The 19,295-nt window shown below is 44.0% G+C and overlaps 1 protein-coding gene across 1 annotated transcript in view; it reads left to right on the top strand.

Annotated features, from left to right (window-relative positions):
• RBM18 (RNA binding motif protein 18) overlaps nucleotides 1-19,295 on the top strand; it is a 143,038-nt gene that overhangs the window by 35,676 nt on the left and 88,067 nt on the right. The window contains exon 3 of the mRNA XM_078641972.1: nucleotides 9,995-10,121. Coding sequence (XP_078498098.1) covers nucleotides 9,995-10,121 — 127 coding nt within the window. The remainder of the gene's footprint in view (nucleotides 1-9,994; nucleotides 10,122-19,295) is intronic.

Genomic DNA, 19,295 nt, shown 5'->3' with positions numbered 1-19,295 from the left:
TTAAAGGGTCAATTCACATTTCCTTCAAAGTATTATTAGCATGCTCGTTACATTCTTGGAAAATAGAGACTCAATGAATCCCATTTCCATCCAAGGGAGTGTTGCTGGGAGAAGGGGCATCTACCTCTTTTTAAGTCGAGCATAGGCAGCACGCATGTGCTGTCTGCAAGTCCTGCTGTGTTCAATACCATTACTTTGCTCCGGCCTGTTACTTCCACTGTTGCTCTTCTTTACTGCCTCCTAACTAGTTCCTGCAACATAAACTTCAGTTTCATTCAAGGCTGAGGAGCACCAGCCATGTACAGCTTCCTTACGCTTGCAGTGTTTAGCTGTAGTTTGAACAAACTCTTTTTTACGTTTGTTTTCCCTCTTTCATATCCATATCACGTCCGAGTCGTTTTCCACTTAGCAATATAATGATGTGCTACACCGCAGAAACGTGCTTGCTTGGATCCGTGTTGTGGATACGTACTTTCTTTTGAACATTCCGGCGATATACGCAGCAATAGATTAGCAATGAGAGCATGTTGTTCTTATTCTCATTCTGTCAGCCCGCATCACGGAATCTGTTTTCCATTGAAGGACGATTACTGGGGGCAAATAGGCTAATGCTAGGGAGATCGTGGGGGTATGCTGCATTTTTGTATTTAATGTCTCATTCCTTGAGTCTACATTGCGAGACCTGTGTAACGTAGTATCTTAACCATGCTCATGTGTACTGTATTTGAATAGCAATACACGCTCTTCTTGTTTTGTTTTTGGGGGCATGGCCGACGAGTATTATATAACGAAGGGGGTCGGCTGTCATACCTTTTCATTGTCCTCATGCTAAAACTTCTTGGTGGTCATTTAACCATGCAGAATATAGGTAAGTGGTGTTTATGAGTTTGTTTTCTCTATAACTTTTTCTGATTACAGATTACAGTGCAGAAACTAGGTGCACGTTATATTGGAATGTAAGGTAAAGCATATCTTTTAAACGTTTCAATCTAGCATAATTATTCTAGTCATTGATACACGTATGGAATGTTGCTTTCTCGTTGACATTGCGAGTTCAGCAGAGGGTGAGTAAAAAGATTGCTGAGATGTTAATTCGCTGGCAACATCATTTTGATCAGTACAATGGTATTTCAGCCGTATTACTTAATGCATGGTGAAATTGCATATTTTGTTTTGTTTATTAACACCCACAAACGCACATCTGGAGCTTAGCTCCTACCTCTTTGACCTTTTTCGACACAAAATAGGCAAATCTATCCACACAGTTTCGCGCCATACAATTCAACTCCACACATTCCAGTCCCCACAACATCATTCCAGTCCCCACAACATAATTCAACGCCAAATCTCATAATTCAACGACACAATTACACAACACACTGCATACATCCAATCCTCACCACAAAATTCCACTTCATGCCACAACATTCAAGAGCACACACCTAATTAAACTCCACTACATACCACTCCACAAAATACCATTTCACACAATTCCACTCCATAACACACCACCCCACACCACATAATTCAAGTGCAATCAATACCACATATTTACAATCCACATAATTCCACTGCACAAATCCACTTCACATCACACAATACCACACCACACAATTCCACAACTAACAATTCCAATCCAACCCACATAATTCCACTACACACCACATACATATATTCCAGAACACATGGGTAAAAGATATTTCTATTTACAACACCAGTAGCTCTAACTAATGTGAGACCTATTGAATTTCCATTGCTTATTTCTTTTTCTTTTCCATGCAATATTAGAATACCACTTTACAGTTACAAAGGCATTTCACATATAGGTTTCTGTCTGTGAGCCATTCCTAAAATTCATCTAGGGGTTCCAGATTTTCTTGGACATCCCACCTACCCGTATAAACATACTTATCAGTCTGTATGCATCAGTTCATAAACCAACTCCATTCAGATATGGCTGCATCTCTAAAAGTGCTATGAAGTTTGGCGGTGTTGGTGCTGGCAACCATCGGAACCAAGATATACTGTGTTTTGGTATTTTGTATGAAGGGACTACCTTGACAGAGGCCCAATAGTGCCACTATGCCTACTACTTTCCTGTTAATTTATTCAGACTTTGGCATTCCCCCTCCTAAACAACCTGTATCTGTAGGCAAAGCCATAATATGTGCATTAAATCTGCTGTTGGAGGACATCCTCTGTCACGCAGATCAGAAACTAGATTTCTTATTTTGTTCAAAATTGTCCAAGTATAGTACAATCTATGTATGGATTTTGTACCAATTTGAATTGGTGTTGTGTCCAACTCTCATGGAGATAGCAATTTCTTATCTAACTCAACTTTATCTGTATAGACCAGGGTGGCCCACCTGACCCTTAAACAGACCAAGTCAATCAGTGTGTTATTGACCAGCGTCCTATAAAGCAATGAAACCAACCTTTCGAACAATACTCTTTTTAAGCTGGGTCCCATTTGGACTAGAAACCAATGTCCCAAGTTTAAGCCTTGTTTGAAATGTTCATATCTTTCCATACTATACTTAGCAGTGAGTGGTTCAAATGATTAAAAACCCTCTGAGCACCAGCGTTCCCTAGAGTGACAATGTCTATCTAATGCCTCCTTCAAAATCCATCAAGTTGTCTCAGTTCCCCCAGTGCACTGCTCACCCATGAGTATTCGAGTTCAGTCAGCCTCTGTTTCCATGACAATTTTATCATGGCCACTTTCTACACCCTGACCACTCGGGCCTTGTTTCATTAGGCTCTCAATATGTGTTGCACCATCTATGCTTCCTGATATCCATTGTCGCCCATGGCTAACCTGTCACCCTGGATTGATGGGCAAAAGCTGTCTTGTGTATCAGAACAAACTAGCATGCCCAATAGCATTTACATAGGTTAGGTAGTGTTATGTCACTGTCAAGGGTCATGTGCATATATGTATGTATAAGACAATTTCACTTTTATGCTATCAAAAATTCAAACGTTTGTCCCATCAATCTTCACTCTGACTCATCCCAAACCTTTCTGAGTACTATGAACCCCTAACCATCCTTCTCAAACTTGCCCCATCTATTTTAGCCGTCACCCAACTAACAGCCACACAGAACCACTACTTACAAAAACAACTTACTACGTCCCCTTTTCAAATCCATTCCCATCATCCTATCCTTACTCTAAACTCTACTAAACACACAAGAAATCAAGAGCACAAACCTAACGCAACTAATGAACAAAACAAAAAAAATATGAATTCATCTACTAATTATTAACCCCTAATCTGGGGTGCCATAGTTCTGTGCTACTTGCCGCAAAGTACTTCAGTCCTTCATCAGGGGTAGTAAGTACTTTATAGATACCATTTACAATTACAATATAGACTCTTCTTTGGTGTTTATAAGCAAATTCTCACATGGCCCTGTTCTATAGTAGTGCGCAAACCATCATGTCTTCCTTCTTAAATCAAAGATCTCTGCAACCTAGTAAGGCAAGTTCTGATGCAGATACAAACATTTCGGGAGGATTGGGCCAGATGTACAAACATTCTCGTTTGCGAGTCGCAAATTGCATCAAATTGCGACTCGTAATTTTCGACTCATACATGTGAATATACAACAGTGTCTCAGACACTGTTTGCGATTCCCAATGGGGTCGCAAATTGCATGCCTCATTAATATTCATGAGGCTGTCGCAATTTGTGACCCCATTGGGCATGGATAGCACTCACAGGGATGGTGGCCTGCTGGGGTCAGCTGACCACCATGTCTGGGACTGCTTGGTCAATAAAGCAGTTTTTCTTTTTTGAAATGTAGCCCATTTTCCTTAAAGGAAAACGTGATTCATTTACAAAAGAAAAATGTTACTTTTCATTTTTTTAAGGGCAGGGACCACTGCCTGCTCTTAAAAAATATTTTCTCACAACTCGGGAAGGGGTCACTTGGGGACCCCTTCCCGTTTGTGAGTGGTTTACCATCTACTGGAAGTAGGTTGTAAACTGCAAGTGTTTTGCAGCCGCAAATGCGGTCGCTAAACAATAGTAAATGGCATGGTGACTGGCTAATAGGAAGGGACGCCCCTTCCTAATAGTGAGAGTCCCAAATGCTATTTTGCGAGTCAGTGACTAGCAAAATAGCATTTGTACATGCCATTACCCTTTTTTGCAGTCGCAAACGGGAGGATCTCCCGTTTGCGGCCTCAAAATAGGGTCGTACATCTGGCCCTTAATGATTTCATACAATTCTTTGAATAAGGAGGAGAAAGATTTTCAATGGAGAAACCATAACCACCTGCAGCATACCTAAGCACACTTCAGATATATTGCTATACTAATCATGAGTGAGAGCGAGAGTGCTCGCCAAAGCTGGACATCATTATGAACTGTGTCAAAATTCTGAGTAGGTTTAGTTTGCAAAAGTCCTCCTCTTCTTTTGTTACATAGACTCTTACATATTTGAAACTGTGCTGTGTGACACTACATTTCCCCGGCAACCAAAAGGGTCTAGTACACGTAATGATACATTGCTTTTGTAAATCGGCCATTGTGACCCAAGATTACAGACAAAAACAGTGTTGCAAATGGCTGTTTTTCTTACTCGTATTAGATATTTCTTTACTTCAACAGTAAGTTTCTTTAAGAAAACCTTGTGGGATCTACACATATGACCCCTTGCTGAATTCTAAATTATTGGAAATATGGAGAAAACTCAGATATGAAATCAACCCTCTAAATTATTAGTTTTGAAACCACTGCGTTTTGTTCAATAAAGCAATCAAACTTGTTAATAAACGTAGGTAAAGTGAATAAGAAGCTAGTTTTGTCTCACCCTGATGTGCTTTTATCAAGAATTCTCAGTGGAAATAGCTTGTGTGTGATGTTTGAGGATCAGTGATGGAGGCTGTAACCAGCTTTCCGACGTATTCTAAAGAACCATATCAAAGTGCTTAACCAGAAGCATAATTACAAATAACAGTGGTCCTATCGGAATAATAAATGTATACTAAGCACAATCGCGCAATGAGACTGTTTGAAGGATGTAGAAAGGGAAAGCACCACAAAGTAGTCCAACACTGGAAGTGGCAAAAAGAATAATAAACTGTATTTGGCAATACTAATAAGTAAGGTGCATAGTGTCCCATGTGAAAAATAAACAAATAACACAAAATAAAGCAAACACTACAATTATACATAAAACACAAAGGCATCTCATATTCACATATACCACACACAGAGCAGAGCTTGCATTTCTAGATCTCACCATCAAATTGGATGAAGGCAGACTACACAAGCCTCATCAGGAAACTGACCAAGAGAAATACTCTACTGGCCTATAGCAGCTACCACCCCAGTGCTCTGAGGGATGGGTTACCGTTCAGACAATTCCTGCGCCTCCGCAGGAACTTCACTTTCAAAGAGGACTGCTTCAGAGAGACTCACACACTGCAACCAAGACTACTATCAAGGGGTTACTCTAAAAAAAAAAAACGGTTAAAACATCACTTACAATCCTAGGGGGAAGAGCTACTGGCCACCAAAGTCAAAGCACCATTAAACAAACTAGTGTGTGTTACCACTTTCTGCCCCCACACCAACAAAGTACACAACCTAGTGGTGAAAATTTGGAGCATGGATCCCTCTTTACAAGTACCCATGTTTGCATAACAATGTTAACAAATCGTTGTTGTACATCAGCCATACTCTTCTGTTTACTATGAACACATTTTTTATTCTTGGCCACATATGTTCATCAGTAGTTCCTCTAATTGTGGGATAGAGAATGGAATTACATAGCTAACATAAATGGAAATGTAATTTCTATTGAGGACATGGAGTTTAGGATTATGCTCAGCTTTCTTTATTGCAACTTTCTGCAGCGAGGAAAAGAAACAGTTACCTCAACATTAAAATACCAGAGCGGCATTTCTCCATATTCGCTTGGAAACTTGAACCCACGTTATTTAAAGATCAATAAACTCTAACTTTTGGCCTCAAAGGTTCATCCAGGTTCAACTCAAGCTGTCAGCCTTCCAAACCATCACATCCATTCCTATTACTGCTTTGGTTCTGCAAAAAACAAAAATCTGCTTCTGGTACAGTGAATAACCTTCTAATGCAGAATTAACTATGTTCCAAGCAATGATAAAGTCAGAATCCAAATGTGATAACAAATAAGTCACCAGCATGCAAGGGAGGTCTCAAGCATTACTAAGGCCACAATACCAGGTAGTCGTTAGTAGAACTGAAATGTTCATTTGTAATACCTATGACCTTTTCAATGTTATGTTGGGACTGGCGACGAGTTTTGATGTACAACTTAATAAAGGTAGAGTCCTTCAACTCGTTACCTGACTTCATGCCATTACAATGAAGTATTCTTGAGCTAGATATAATTGAGCCCCGTGTGGTACCCTAACAACCCAAGACATCCCCAGCCCTGTCCGCTTGTAGACACTCCACATTTGGACACTTCTCATCTAACTTGGCTCCAGTGAAGTTTTCTGTTTAATAGCCTCCTCTTGCATTGCCTCACTAGAGGTGACCAAGACCTGAATTGCTTTTAGAAGGGGGAAGTTACCAAACCATCTTTGTTCCTTGCCACTCTCCCCATAAGGAACGTATATATCTTAGAGTCAATATCTGCAATGTGTGCCACCTTGCCCTCTAGGAATGGTTTGGGCCATTCAGTCCCTAGTCTGTTTGTAACCTTGTTGTCAAGACGCATGCCCTCGCATATTTTGCTAACTTCTCAGTGGTGGCCCATCCAGACAATCTTGGATAATATATTTCATTAGGATTGAACATTTCTTCACTTACTTCACTTGCCAAATCACCTGGGAACAAGACTTCCTAACCAACCTCTTAGCCATAGCTTTTTTTTTAAGTTGTCATCCAGATGCCAGCAGTGACCTTTCTCAAACCTCGCCTATTACTCGGCGAAAAAGTCATTGTTCACCACTATCTTAAACAGAGAGAGCCTTCCTGTATGGGAAGCTGGTTGGTTTTGTCCACCTCTTTGCTGGTGGGGTCCACCTCCAGGCCCAAGGTTACAAGATGTATTCCTGTGTACTTGACATAAAGAATTTCCTCAGCTTTTAGAAAGTGTCTGCATGTTCTGTGTGTTTACATTCTATCTTAACATGGACAGGGCATCCTCGGGCCCCTTACCTCTTGAGACCTCGGGTTTTTTAATTTCTGCTTCCTTCCAGGTGAGGGGTCAATTGGGTATATCAGACCGTGACATCATTAGAAGGTTGCCAAGATGTTTAAGCACTGCTAGCAGAGCATACTGGAACCAATGTCTTTTGAGACATCTTCATGGTAAAAAGCCTTTATAATGCGGGCTGAGCCACGCGTGCCAATTCCAAGTAATCGGAACAAAGCTTGCTTGAACCACGCATCCTACTGAACATCGTATATGCGTGATTAAGGCAGACAATGGTCTAGATGTCCGGATGGGCAGTGAGAGGAACAGGAAGCATCAGGACAGGAAACTCTGGATGTGGGCAGGTGATTGGGGATGGGGACCGATTTTCGGGGAGAGAGGTGATTAGCTATTAGGGGTGTGGATCGGTTTTAAGGCTGAGGCCGGGGCAGGGGGGTTTAGGGTAGTTTGGCAGGGGGCAGGTTTAGGGCTTAGGGCGGGAAGGGCTGGGGTCGGTGTAGGTTTTGGCAGGGGGGAGGGTTTTAAGCCTCAGCGCATGAGGAAGGTTAGGGTAGTTTTAAGGGGTGGTGTGGGGCGGGGTGAGGTATCCCCTGAGCAATTATGCCTTTACAACAAAATTTGTTGTAATGGCATGTGCGGTAAAGGAATGCGTGGTAAAGATACAGTCGTAGTTCAGACCCCGTTGTTAAGGCATGCATGGTTTAGGCATGTGTGGTTGTATCGTTCAACCCATCCTCATTCACAGTATAACTCTTCTATTCCTCTTCTATATGTTCCCTACGGCTGAGGTGTGGTTTGTTCTTTCGCTATGAAATTCCACTTATAAATGCAAAAATACCAATACTATCACCCCTCTAATATTTGACGTCCCCACCCAAATATAAACTGATTGTGGGCCAGCACACCAATATTCTAAAGTGATCAGGGGACACTTACCATTGTCTGAAATCGTTGATGCTAGTGCACACACCTGTAAGTTTATTTTGGCATATGCATGCAAGTCTTGAATACTGACCTTGTTTGGGGTCAGGGAGGGTGGGGTTTCTTAGATCAGAAACAGAGTTTTCTTTTGTGCTCTGTTTGCTCAAAAACCTATGCGAAATACCAGCACTTGGCGTCAGCAACACATTCAGAGGAGCTTAATGTCTCCACAGGCCCACAATGCCCTCTTACGCTGAACTGAAACTTTGTGTCTGATGATTATGGGCCCTGTCTAACTTCAGTTTCAGTCCAGGGAGTGCAAACCAAACTGCTTCAGTAAGAAAGAAAAAAACATAATTTCCTTGGGTATGAAATTCTTATCAAACCCTCTCCCCGAGCTTCTCTTTAGTTATTTAAGGCCACCACACAATAATGGAGGTCTCAGGAGCACCGCAAAGCCCCAACATGGTCAACTTTGTAGAGAGCACAACACCCAATTCCAATTTCTCAGCAATGTTGTGTAAGGTCATTGTGTCTATAAGCCTCAATATAACGACTTCTGTTCTGAAAATGAATGTAGAGGCTCTTCTCTGAGGATTCTGAGCAGCAGAGATTAAGGACCGAATGGCAGGAAAGGGAATTTTTTGAGGACATTACATAGTTGATTGGCATTTGAAGGTTACTTTTTCCAGGTATTGGGAAATGTAAGACCTGTACCATTTTGGTATGCATTGTTAATGCTTTTGTGTTGGTCTATCATTGCATTATCTTTGGTCTTTTGATGAGGAGAAATTCCTATTCCTGTTCACGGGAATAAAATTGCTTTAGATGGATTTTTTTTTAATTGCTTAAATTCTTGCGCCGTGTTAGTTCATTTGTCACCAGTGTCTGTCCTCACATTACTCTTTTTATGTATCATTAATTACATACTACATACAGATATATTGACTTTTTGGTTTTAAATCTTTTTATATACTCCACCTCATTTTACTTCCACTATATCGTCGGGGCTTAAGTCCCACCGTTTCCTTTCATAATGTCGCTGTTTGACTCTAGTAATAATACTGCTGAAGTAAAATATTCTTCAGGTCCTTCAAAAAATGCTGTGTATATCTACGTGGATCTTTCGTCTAGCCATTATGCATGTTTTCCAACTGTCATTGTGCCAAATCAGTTGAAATTATATTTTGCTACCACATCAGTTGAAATGATATTCATGTTAGTTTCTTCACCAATGTTGCACCGTTTTGGTCTTCTGCTTTCTAACGTTACCATCTCTGAGTACCAACATTTCCCAATGGCAGAAACTCTCATTCTCTGGCCTTGAGAAATGCAACTTGCACATCACCTTCTACAGCAATGGGAAGATAATGATTCGATCTTCTGACACATTTTCACAACCCTTCTCTTAACTAAAATCCTCCAATATGCCTACTCTCTCTTTCAGTTATACAGGCACACTCAAAGTTACCCTTGTTATTTCAGGATGTTCACTATTCCAGTGATGGATTAATAGGTGTCTCGCTCTCTCTTCCTCTTTTTTTCTCCCTCTCTTGTTCTTTGTCTCTCTTGGTTACTCTCCCTCTGTTTCTCTACCCTCAGAAATAGTCACATAAAGTCCATCTTCCACATTCCAACCCCTAAGAATTCTAACTTTTACTTAAACCTTCCACATTCCTCTCCTGTCATCATATTTAACTCTCTCTCTCTTTTGCTCCTAAAAATGTTCATCCAGAGTCTCCCACACTCGTGATCTTCCTTGGCAAATCATGACCTCCCACACAACTCTTAGAATACTCCAATACAGTTCTGTTTCTCATACAATATGAATAAAAAGATGTATTTGATATTTTTATTATTGCCTGCCTTTGAATATACAGATGTAGAACTGTTTATTCTTTGTTTTTCTATAGATACCACCTTCTGAAACTCCTTCAAAAGTTTGGTAATGTAAAACAGTTTGACTTTCTGTTCCACAAGTCTGGACCATTAGAGGGGCAACCTCGAGGATACTGTTTTGTAAACTTTGAAACAAAGCAGGTGAGTGTCTTTCCTTCCACTAGTAATCATTTGTGATTCTTGCACTAGCAAAATATTTCAGATCATTTATAAAGTGAGCCACTGATATTTTTGCTGTGATCACTTACAAATAAAGTTGCTGGCCCCTTTAACTTAATTTTAACATCTTCATGCATGTATGTACTATTGGAGAATGGTTATTCAAACCGTTTCCCAGTAACCTTTGAGAATTTGAAGGTTTTCTTTAATGTGTCCTTGGTTTATTTTATAGTGACTTTTTTTACTCTGAATACTTCACTATAAGGCTGAAATCCTCAACTGCAAGATCAGTTCTATAGATCTTAATGACTTTCATGTAGAACTTGTTTTATGACCAGCTTATAATCTTGAAGAATGGTAAACACATAAAAAATAAGATCATTTTATTGATTTTACTTGGGGTACAGGCCGGTAACAAGAGATAGCTATATGTTGTTATTTTGTGAATTTGTAAAGTGTATTATCATCCACAAGGTATCCTGGCGCTGTGCAGGTGTTTGTGCCTAGCCCTGCCTCAAGTCAAGTCAAGTCAAGTCAGAATTTGTATAGCGCACTACATACCCAGAGGGTCTCAAGGCGCTTAGGAAGGGGGGAGGTTTACTTATCGAAAATCCAGGTTTTAAGCTGTTTTCTGAAGGCTAGGTGGTTTTGAGTGAGGTGGAGGTGGATGGGAAGGGAATTCCAGGTTTTGGCCGCTAAGTAGGAGAAGGATCTTCCCCCCCATGGTGGCTTTGTGGATGCGCGGGATGGCGGCGAGGGCTTGGTTGGACGAACGCAGCTGGCGGGTGGGGGTGTAAAAGGAAAGGCGCGTGTTGAGACAATCCGGACCAAGTTCGTAGAGGGCTTTGTGTGCGTGGGTGAGGAGACGGAACGTTATCCTTTTGTTGATGGGGAGCCAGTGCAGGTCTTTCAGGTGACCGGAGATGTGGTCTTTGCGAGGGATGTCTAGTATGAGTCTGGCTGAAGCATTTTGGATGCGTTGGAGTTTTTTCTGTAGTTTTGCAGTGGTACCGGCGTAAAGGGTGTTTCCGTAGTCCAGACGGCTAGTAATCAGTGCGTGGGTGACCGCTTTTCTTGTTTCGGTGGGGATCCAGCGAAATGTTTTTTTGAGCATGCGTAGGATGTTGAAGTATGATGATGAGACGGCGTTGACTTGTCTGGTCATCGAGAGTGAGGAGTCCAGGATGATGCCCAGGTTCCGTGCGTGGTCCGTCGGTATGGGGGCTTTTCCTAGGGCCGTTGGCCACCAAGAGTCGTCCCAGGCGGAAGGGGATGCACCTAAAATGAGGACTTCCGTTTTGTCCGAGTTCAGTTTCTGACGGCTGTGCTTCATCCACTCGGCTACTTCTTTCATCCCTTCATGTAGGTTGGTTTTGGCGGTGATTGGGTCTTTGGTGAGTGAGAGGATCAGCTGAGTGTCATCAGCGTAGGAGATGATGTTGAGGTTGTGTTGACGTGCGATGGTTGCGAGGGGGCTCATGTAGACGTTGAAGAGGGTGGGGCTGAGTGATGATCCTTGCGGGACGCCGCAGATGACTTCGGAGGCCTCTGACTTAAAAGGGGGGAGGCGGACTCTCTGAGTTCTTCCAGCGAGGAACGAGATGATCCAGTCCAATGCTTTTCCTTGGATTCCCATGTTTCTGAGGCGTTGTATCAGGGTGCTATGGCATACTGTGTCGAAGGCTGCAGAGAGGTCAAGGAGGATGAGGGCGACAGTGTCTCCGTTGTCCAGTAGTGTTCGAATGTCGTCTGTTGCTGCGATGAGGGCGGTCTCGGTGCTGTGTTTGGCTCGGAAGCCCGACTGTGAGGAGTCGAGTGATTTGTTGGTTTCGAGGAAGGCGGCAAGCTGATTGTTGATGGCTTTCTCAATGACTTTGGCAGAGAATGGGAGGAGCGAGATGGGGCGGTAGTTTTTGAGTTCGGTGGGTCAGCTGTGGGTTTCTTCAGAAGGGCGCTGAGTTCGGCGTGTTTCCAGCTTTCTGGGAATGTGGCGGAGTTGAGGGAGCAGTTGATGATGTCTCGGAGATGGGGTGCGATAGCGGAGCTTGCTTTGTTGAAGATGTGATGGGGGCATGGGTCTGTAGGGGATCCTGAGTGAATGGAGTTCATCAGGTGAATGGTGTCTTCTGTGGTGATTGGGTTCCAGTTGGAAAGATTATTCGGAGGAGGTACAGGTTCGGAGTTGAGTGGGGTGGACTGGTTTCCGGGTTGGTTGTCAAAGCTGTTATGAATGTCGGCGATTTTGTCATGGAAGAATGAGGCGAGGGAGTCGCAGAGGACTTGAGAGGGGGTGATGTCGTTTGAGCTGGCGGTGGGGTTGGTGAATTCTTTGATGATGTTGAAAAGTTCCTTGCTGTTGCGAGCGTTGTTGTCTAGTCGGTCTTTGAATGCTGATTTCTTGGCTGTCCGGATTAGTTGGTGGTGTTTGCGGGCGGCGTTTTTGAAGGCGGCTTGGGTGATAGTGTTTGGGTCTTTTTTCCAAATTTTCTCAAGGGAACGACAGAGCTTCTTGAATTTCTTAAGGTCATCGTTGAACCATGGGGCGTTCTTGCTTCCTTGCTTGATTTGATGTTTTTTAAGGGGTGCAAGTTTGTCGGCGGTTTGGGTTAGCCATTGTGTGAGGTTGATGGCGGCTTGGTTAGGGTTCGTTGAATAGGCAGGGGGTTTTTGAAGAAGCGAAGAGGAGATCTGGTCGATGGTGATTTTGTTCCAATTTCTTCGCAAAGTTGGTTGAGGGTGGTTGTGGATCGTGGTCTTGTTGTAAATGAAGTGGATGCAACTGTGGTCCGTCCAGTGGAGGGGTGTGGTGTGAGTGAAGGAGGTATGCTTGCTGGAAGTGAAGATAGGGTCAAGTGTGTGTCCTGCGTAGTGTGTGGGGGTGTTGACAAGTTGTTTGAGTCCGAGATTGGCGAGATTGTCCAGAAGGGTGGTAGTGTTACTGTTGTTGCTCTTTTCCAGATGGAAATTGAGGTCTCCCAGTAGAATGTATTCTTCCGAGGGGAGGGCGTGTGGGGTGATGAAGTCAGTGATGTCTTCGCTAAATTTTGTACGGGGTCCTGGTGGCCTGTAGAGGAGGGTGCCTCTGAGTGTGGTCTTGGGGTCAGTGTGGATCTGGAAGTGAAGGTGTTCGGCGATAGCGAGGTTGTCTTCTGAGCTGGTTGAGACGCGGATGGTGTTCTTGTGGACGATGGCGATGCCTCCTCCTGTTTGGATGGTGCGGTCCTTACGGATGATCTTGTAACCGTCCGGGATGGCTATGGTGATGTCTGGAGCTGAAGAGGCATTCATCCAGGTTTCTGTTAGGAAGGCGATGTCCGGAGAAGTGGTGTCGAGTAGGTTCCAAAGGTCGATGGCGTGTTTGTGAACCGAGCGGGTGTTGAGAAGGATGCATTTAAGGTGGGTGGTGTTGGATCTCTGTTTGGTGTTTGTGGGTTTGGTGTGGGTCTTGATGCAGGAGAATTTGCAGGAGTGGCAGGTGAAGGGTCCATGGGTGTGTCCTGGTGCTGTTTGGGCGCAGTTAGGGAGTCGGCCGGGGTTCAGTGATAGGAGGGTGGAGGCGTCGTATGTAATGCGGGAGGGGTGGGTGATGCGGGGACCAGGGGGTCTGGCTCTGGGCGCGGTCCAGGCGCGGACGGGCGTAGACGGGCTTACCTTTGGCGCACCTTCGGCGCGGCCGTAGCGCGTGGACGCTGCGCGTTGTTGCATCTGCCTTAAATGGAGAGTGGAGGGGGGCGGAACGTGGATGGGGCAGCTGGGAGCTGGGAGGAGACACGGGCTCACAGAAGTAAACAAACACTCCACAAAATGGCAGCCCGGTACCTGAAACGAAACTGGGGCACAGCCGGAGTGCGAGTTAAGGTGCAGAAATTGCTTAAACACTGTGCAGGCACTTTTAACTTCCCCGCAATACAAGGCCAATGTACAGAAATTATGAAAGACAAGCAAACTATATCAGGCGCTAAATGCGCTATATCAGGGCAAGCAGGCAGCAGGCAAAAAATCAATGTTAACGATACCAGGCGCTGCGTGCACTTCAAGGCGCTCAATCAGGGCAAGCAGGCAGCAGGGAGCAAAGCGTCTGTTGGGAGGCACAGCGCGAGGGGAGCGACCACTGTGGAGAGGGTCCAGATGGTCACAGATTGCGAGAGGACGGGGCGAGATAGCTGTACTCGTGGGTGGGAGGGGCAGCTGGGAGGCGGGAGCTGGGAGGAGACACGGGCTCACAGAAGTAAACAAACACTCCACAAAATGGCAGCCCGGTACCTGAAACGAAACTGGGGAACAGCCGGAGTGCGAGTTAAGGTGCAGAAATTGCTTAAACACTGTGCAGGCACTTTTAACTTCCCCGCAATACAAGGCCAATGTACAGAGTCCTGTGGAGTGGAAGTGTCAGGGTGATTGTTGAAAGAAGATGCAATTTTTCAGGTAGGTGGGGCCTATGTTGTGCAGTCCCTTGAATATGTGTGTTTAAAGAGTGTGACATTTGGAGTCAGTGGAGTTCCCTGAGGTATGGTGGGATGTGTCTTCTATGTAGCAAGTTCAGGAGGTGTCTGACTGCAGACTTCTGGATGGTTTGCACTCTTCTGGTGAGTTGTTTGGTGATCTTTGCGTGGAAGGTGTTCAGTTTGTGGTACCTAGGGCAAGAGTGGCAGTTTTTCTGATGTTGCTTGGGAATCATTTGAAGATCTTCCTCAGCATCTTTGGAGTGTGGAAGCAGGATGCAGTGACAGCGTTAACTTGTGTGGTCATGTCCAGTTTGCTTTTGATGATTAGTCTGAGGTTCCAGGTGTGGGTACAAGTTTTGGCGGATACCAGTTGGAGTCCCATGGCGTGAGGTTCTTGCCGATGATCACTACTTGTCCGTGTTGAGCTTGAGACAGTTGGCTCATTCAGTTAGCGACTTCGTCATGCATGAAATGAACTTTTTGCTGTGTTGAGAGTCTTGTCAGAGCTGAAGAGTATGAGTTGCATTTCGTCAACATAGGGAAGGATGTTGATGTGGTGTATGGGGATGTTCTTGGCCAAAGAGATCTTGTATGTGTTGAAGAGGGTGGGCACCGTGATGAACCACGATGCTCTCTCTGAAAATGAGTTTGTGGGCTTCTGAGGACTAAGGTGCCCATCTGACTGCTTGCGTTCTATCTATTGAGAAGGAGCGGATCCAGGCACCTGATGAGGATGGGGTGTAAAACCGTCAATTGCTGAGAGAGGGCCAGAAGAATGAGGGCTGCAATGGCTCCTCTTTCAAGGATCATCCAGATGTCGCCTGTGGTGCTGATGAGTGCTGTATATGCACTGTGGTTAGGCTTGAATCCTGCAGTATGTTAATGCGACTATTTGATTGTCCATGTCCATTAACCTTTCACAGTTTATTCACAGCTCAATGAAAAGAGCAGTCTATTCATCCCTGTCTTTGTCAAGAAATGATCACCCTAGATATGAGATTAAAATCACATTGCTGATAATCGTATGCACCAAATGCAAGTTGCAAGTGTTCTTCCTCCATTCTTCCTTCAAATAAGTTCTAATTCAGATTAAGAGCAATTCATTTGTCCGTTAAAAAAGCCATATCCCCAGATATTTTGCATTGCTTTGTAACTATTAGGTGCTCATTTGTCATTTACATTCCTTTAATGATTTTGTTGTTTGAGTTCTGCGGATACCGGTGCAAGTAAAGTTTATGTGACAAATGAACTAGGTGCAGTTTCCTGTGTTAGTGGTGTTGTGCTCCACACCGTATGTAGGTGCAGCTGTATGTGATGTTGCCCCCAACAACAGACATGCCAGTCCTTTCAGGGTTGGGGTAGGGGATCTGGCAGACAACATCCAGACTAGCATGGGCAACAACATTCCCAATCTCTACCCATCCGACCACCGCTTCCAAGCTGCACTACTTTGTTCTTAGTGGCACTCGACCGCCCTGTGGGAGGCAGGATTACCCGTTTTCTCCACAGGTGGCAAGAAGTAACATCCGACAGGTTGTTCTGTTGATAATACAGTAGGCTTACACCCTACATTCATTTCTGCTCTGCCATCTCTTCCCCCAGAGCAGCTTTTGAAGGTCCATTTGTCTATTCTGCTGCAAGAAGTTCATGCTCTTCTGGAGGAAAGAACCATAGAGAGGGTCCCGGCCTTGGAAATTAGAAGTGGATTCCCACTATATCCTAGTGCCTTAAAAGGGTGTTGGATGTTTCCCTATATTAGATCTTCAACCATTTCAATTTTTTCCTATGGGAGGATAAATTCAGGATACTTCTGGATCCAAGAGACTGGATGGTAGCGTTGGACCTGCCTAACGGTTATTCCATATCCCTCGCCTGCAGGCCCACAAGCACACACTGCGGTTCAAGGTAGGCCATGAGCATTTTCTGTTTGCTGTGCTCCCATTCGGCCTGACCAATGCCATTCTGGTGCTTACGAATGTAATGGCAGTGGCCACAGCGTACCTTTGGAAGTTGGGAGTACCAATGACGACACAGTCAGTCGTGGACCATCTCCAGATGACGGCGAACCTCCTTACACTGGTGTTCATGATTAACGTTCCAAAGTCACAGAAGACTCCTTCAGAGTGGCTCCTTTTCTTTTGAGCCATCGTAGTTGCGGTGCACTTAAAGGCCTTCCCTCAGGAGCAGCCAGTCCAGGATATTAGCGCTAATATCCTGATATTTCAGCCCCAGTCCTGGGTCTCACCAAGAATGGCTCTGAGGCTTCTTTGCCTAATGGCCTGCATACTGCTCGTCAACCCTGCCAGGTGCTATTTGCAGGCGCTCTTCAGTTGGATCTAAAGTCTCAGTGGGCCCAGCAGCAAGGGGGCTAATGGACTCCATCCAGGTTTGGGAAACGTGGAGATCAGAGGATTCGGGTCTCCAGCCCAGACCTGCCTCCACATCAGCCTACTGGAGTTGTGAGCAATTTTCTTGGCATTTAAAGCCTTCCTGCATCTATCAAGAGGACACTAGTTCATGTCCTCACAGACAACACCACCATCATGTGGATTGCTACAAGCAAGGTGAAGTGGGGTAATGGACCTGGAAGAATCGACTGGGCATCTCCCTAATTGTACATCACCTGGCAGGATTTTTAAATGCCATGGTGGATGACTTAACTGTGTCAAGCCCGACATGCCCTCACTTTTTCTCATACCTGTGCAATGTCAGGAAGCCAGGGAAACACAGTCACCCAGCCTCCTAATGAGCGCTGGGTTCGCCTGCTCCAACCTGTCATGTCATTGTTATTATGCCATTTAATAAGATAAACACCATGAGAGCAGTGTCTGGATTGGTTCCGGTGCCGTATAGCAGTAAGCCTGCTTCTATGCGCATGGCGCGGCGCAGTGGATGAGGTTCACAGAAGATGGGCAATCATTGTGTGGCTTTACTTTGAAGCCAGTACAGATTGGCCATGTTCTGTTCCCTTGAGCTTGACATACTCTTTGCTTCGTGCACAGGGTCAGTGTTGGCACTGTGCACGAGGGAGTTGAAGAGAGCTGCTTGGTGGCATGCAGGCCCTGTTTTGATAGTGTTGGAATTCTGCCATGGTGAACTCTTAAAAAGAGAGGAAAAATGCTAAAATGTGAGTGTACTGAATTGTAATATTGGATGAAGTTTAATGAAACGCTATATAAAATGCAGGCTGCGCCATAGACACGATGCTGTGCATCGAGCTCCACCTGGGAGAGCGCTGTTATTTTTTGTTTGGTGGTTTCTGATGCTTTCAAGTGTTTGAATATACACACTGTTGGGGCACAAAAACGTTGGTTTTAAGAGATCTAAGGAAAGGGGTTTATTGGAAAAACTATTTTGAACACCTTTACCACTGAAATAAAGATAAAAAGGGGATTAGCTTTATCACACTTGCTATTTATATTCTATCTCCTAAACGTGTGTAGTGCACAAAAGTTTGACAGGAAAATAAAAGCGGCACTGTCCTCACCGTTCAATGATTGATGGTATGATGGGGAAAACCGTTATTTAAAGAAATATTTATTTATATGAAGTCAACCCTTTTTAAAAATAATGCTGCTAAAATATATGCCTAGTTTGGTATATAACTATAGCATTAACAACATATATAGTAGGAACCATACTGCATCAAATAACGAAGTCAAACCCGGTCTATATCCTAATTGCTGATTTTATGGGTTCTTATCACTCCTGTTATCTAATTATCCTTCATTATGCCCCTCTATTGTCTCTGGGGTAGTGACCGTTTACGGAATTTTGAATATTGCCTGGGGAAGAAGCTGTATGGACTCTGTAATCCATAATCTCGCTCCACCTTTAGATCCTATTCGTGTTATTTTTATTTTTTTTGCATTTCATATAATTATTGCTCCCAGTTGTTGCCATCTCTTTCTGGAATAGAATCGGATACAGGTCAGAATTAAAGTGTGGAGTTTATATGTATTAACCAAGCTCCTGACTTTAAACACTGAAATCCAAAGGTGTCTGCAGAGCTGAAGGAGTTGTGTTTAGGCAGAGCTTTGTGAATGTTGTAGGAAGTAATGCTGCTCCGTGGCAGAACAGAAGTGGAGTGGAAACGTTATGACTCTTTCTCAGTAGTGGAGTAGCCGGGAAATCTGCAGGTGTAGATTAAGGTGTATTGATAGATCTGGGATTAGGATCCACGACTGGAAGGGGAGGTCATACTGCAGGTTACTCTTGAGATGCCTTGGAAGAGGCATCTGTGAGCACCAATAGGAGCAGAAGGGTGTATCACAGATTACGAAAGAAATGGGTTGGCACATTGAAGAGCGCAGTCTATTAAATGTAGGAAGGCATACAATAGACAAGAAGACTTTGCCATTTATGATTAGCTTTGAGCATATCAACTGGGTGCACAATTTCATGATGGGCAAAGTCAGTCATGTACATGATTTCTAATAATGCAAACTCTAAAGTGTTGATATATTTCAACAGTTTCTCCTTTGAAATTCCTTCAAACCCTTTAGATTTGAAGCTAATGCCTTGGGAAAATGTGTTGCCAAATGTATTGCCTTTGTCCCCAAAAATACCATGGCAGGTGAAACGTTCCAGATGTTCTCAAGAGGTTAGATCTTGCGCAATTGGTACAGTTTGATGTGCCGGTTTACGCTCACTACTGCACAGGTTCACCAACCGCCACTGATGCTGAGACAATGTTATGGTTTGGTGTGGC

Source organism: Lissotriton helveticus, chromosome 5_1, assembly GCF_964261635.1.
Source record: "Lissotriton helveticus chromosome 5_1, aLisHel1.1, whole genome shotgun sequence".
Lineage (NCBI taxonomy): Eukaryota > Metazoa > Chordata > Amphibia > Caudata > Salamandridae > Lissotriton > Lissotriton helveticus.
The sequence above is the reverse complement of the archived record's forward strand: the minus strand, read 5'-3'. Positions and strand labels throughout refer to the sequence as shown.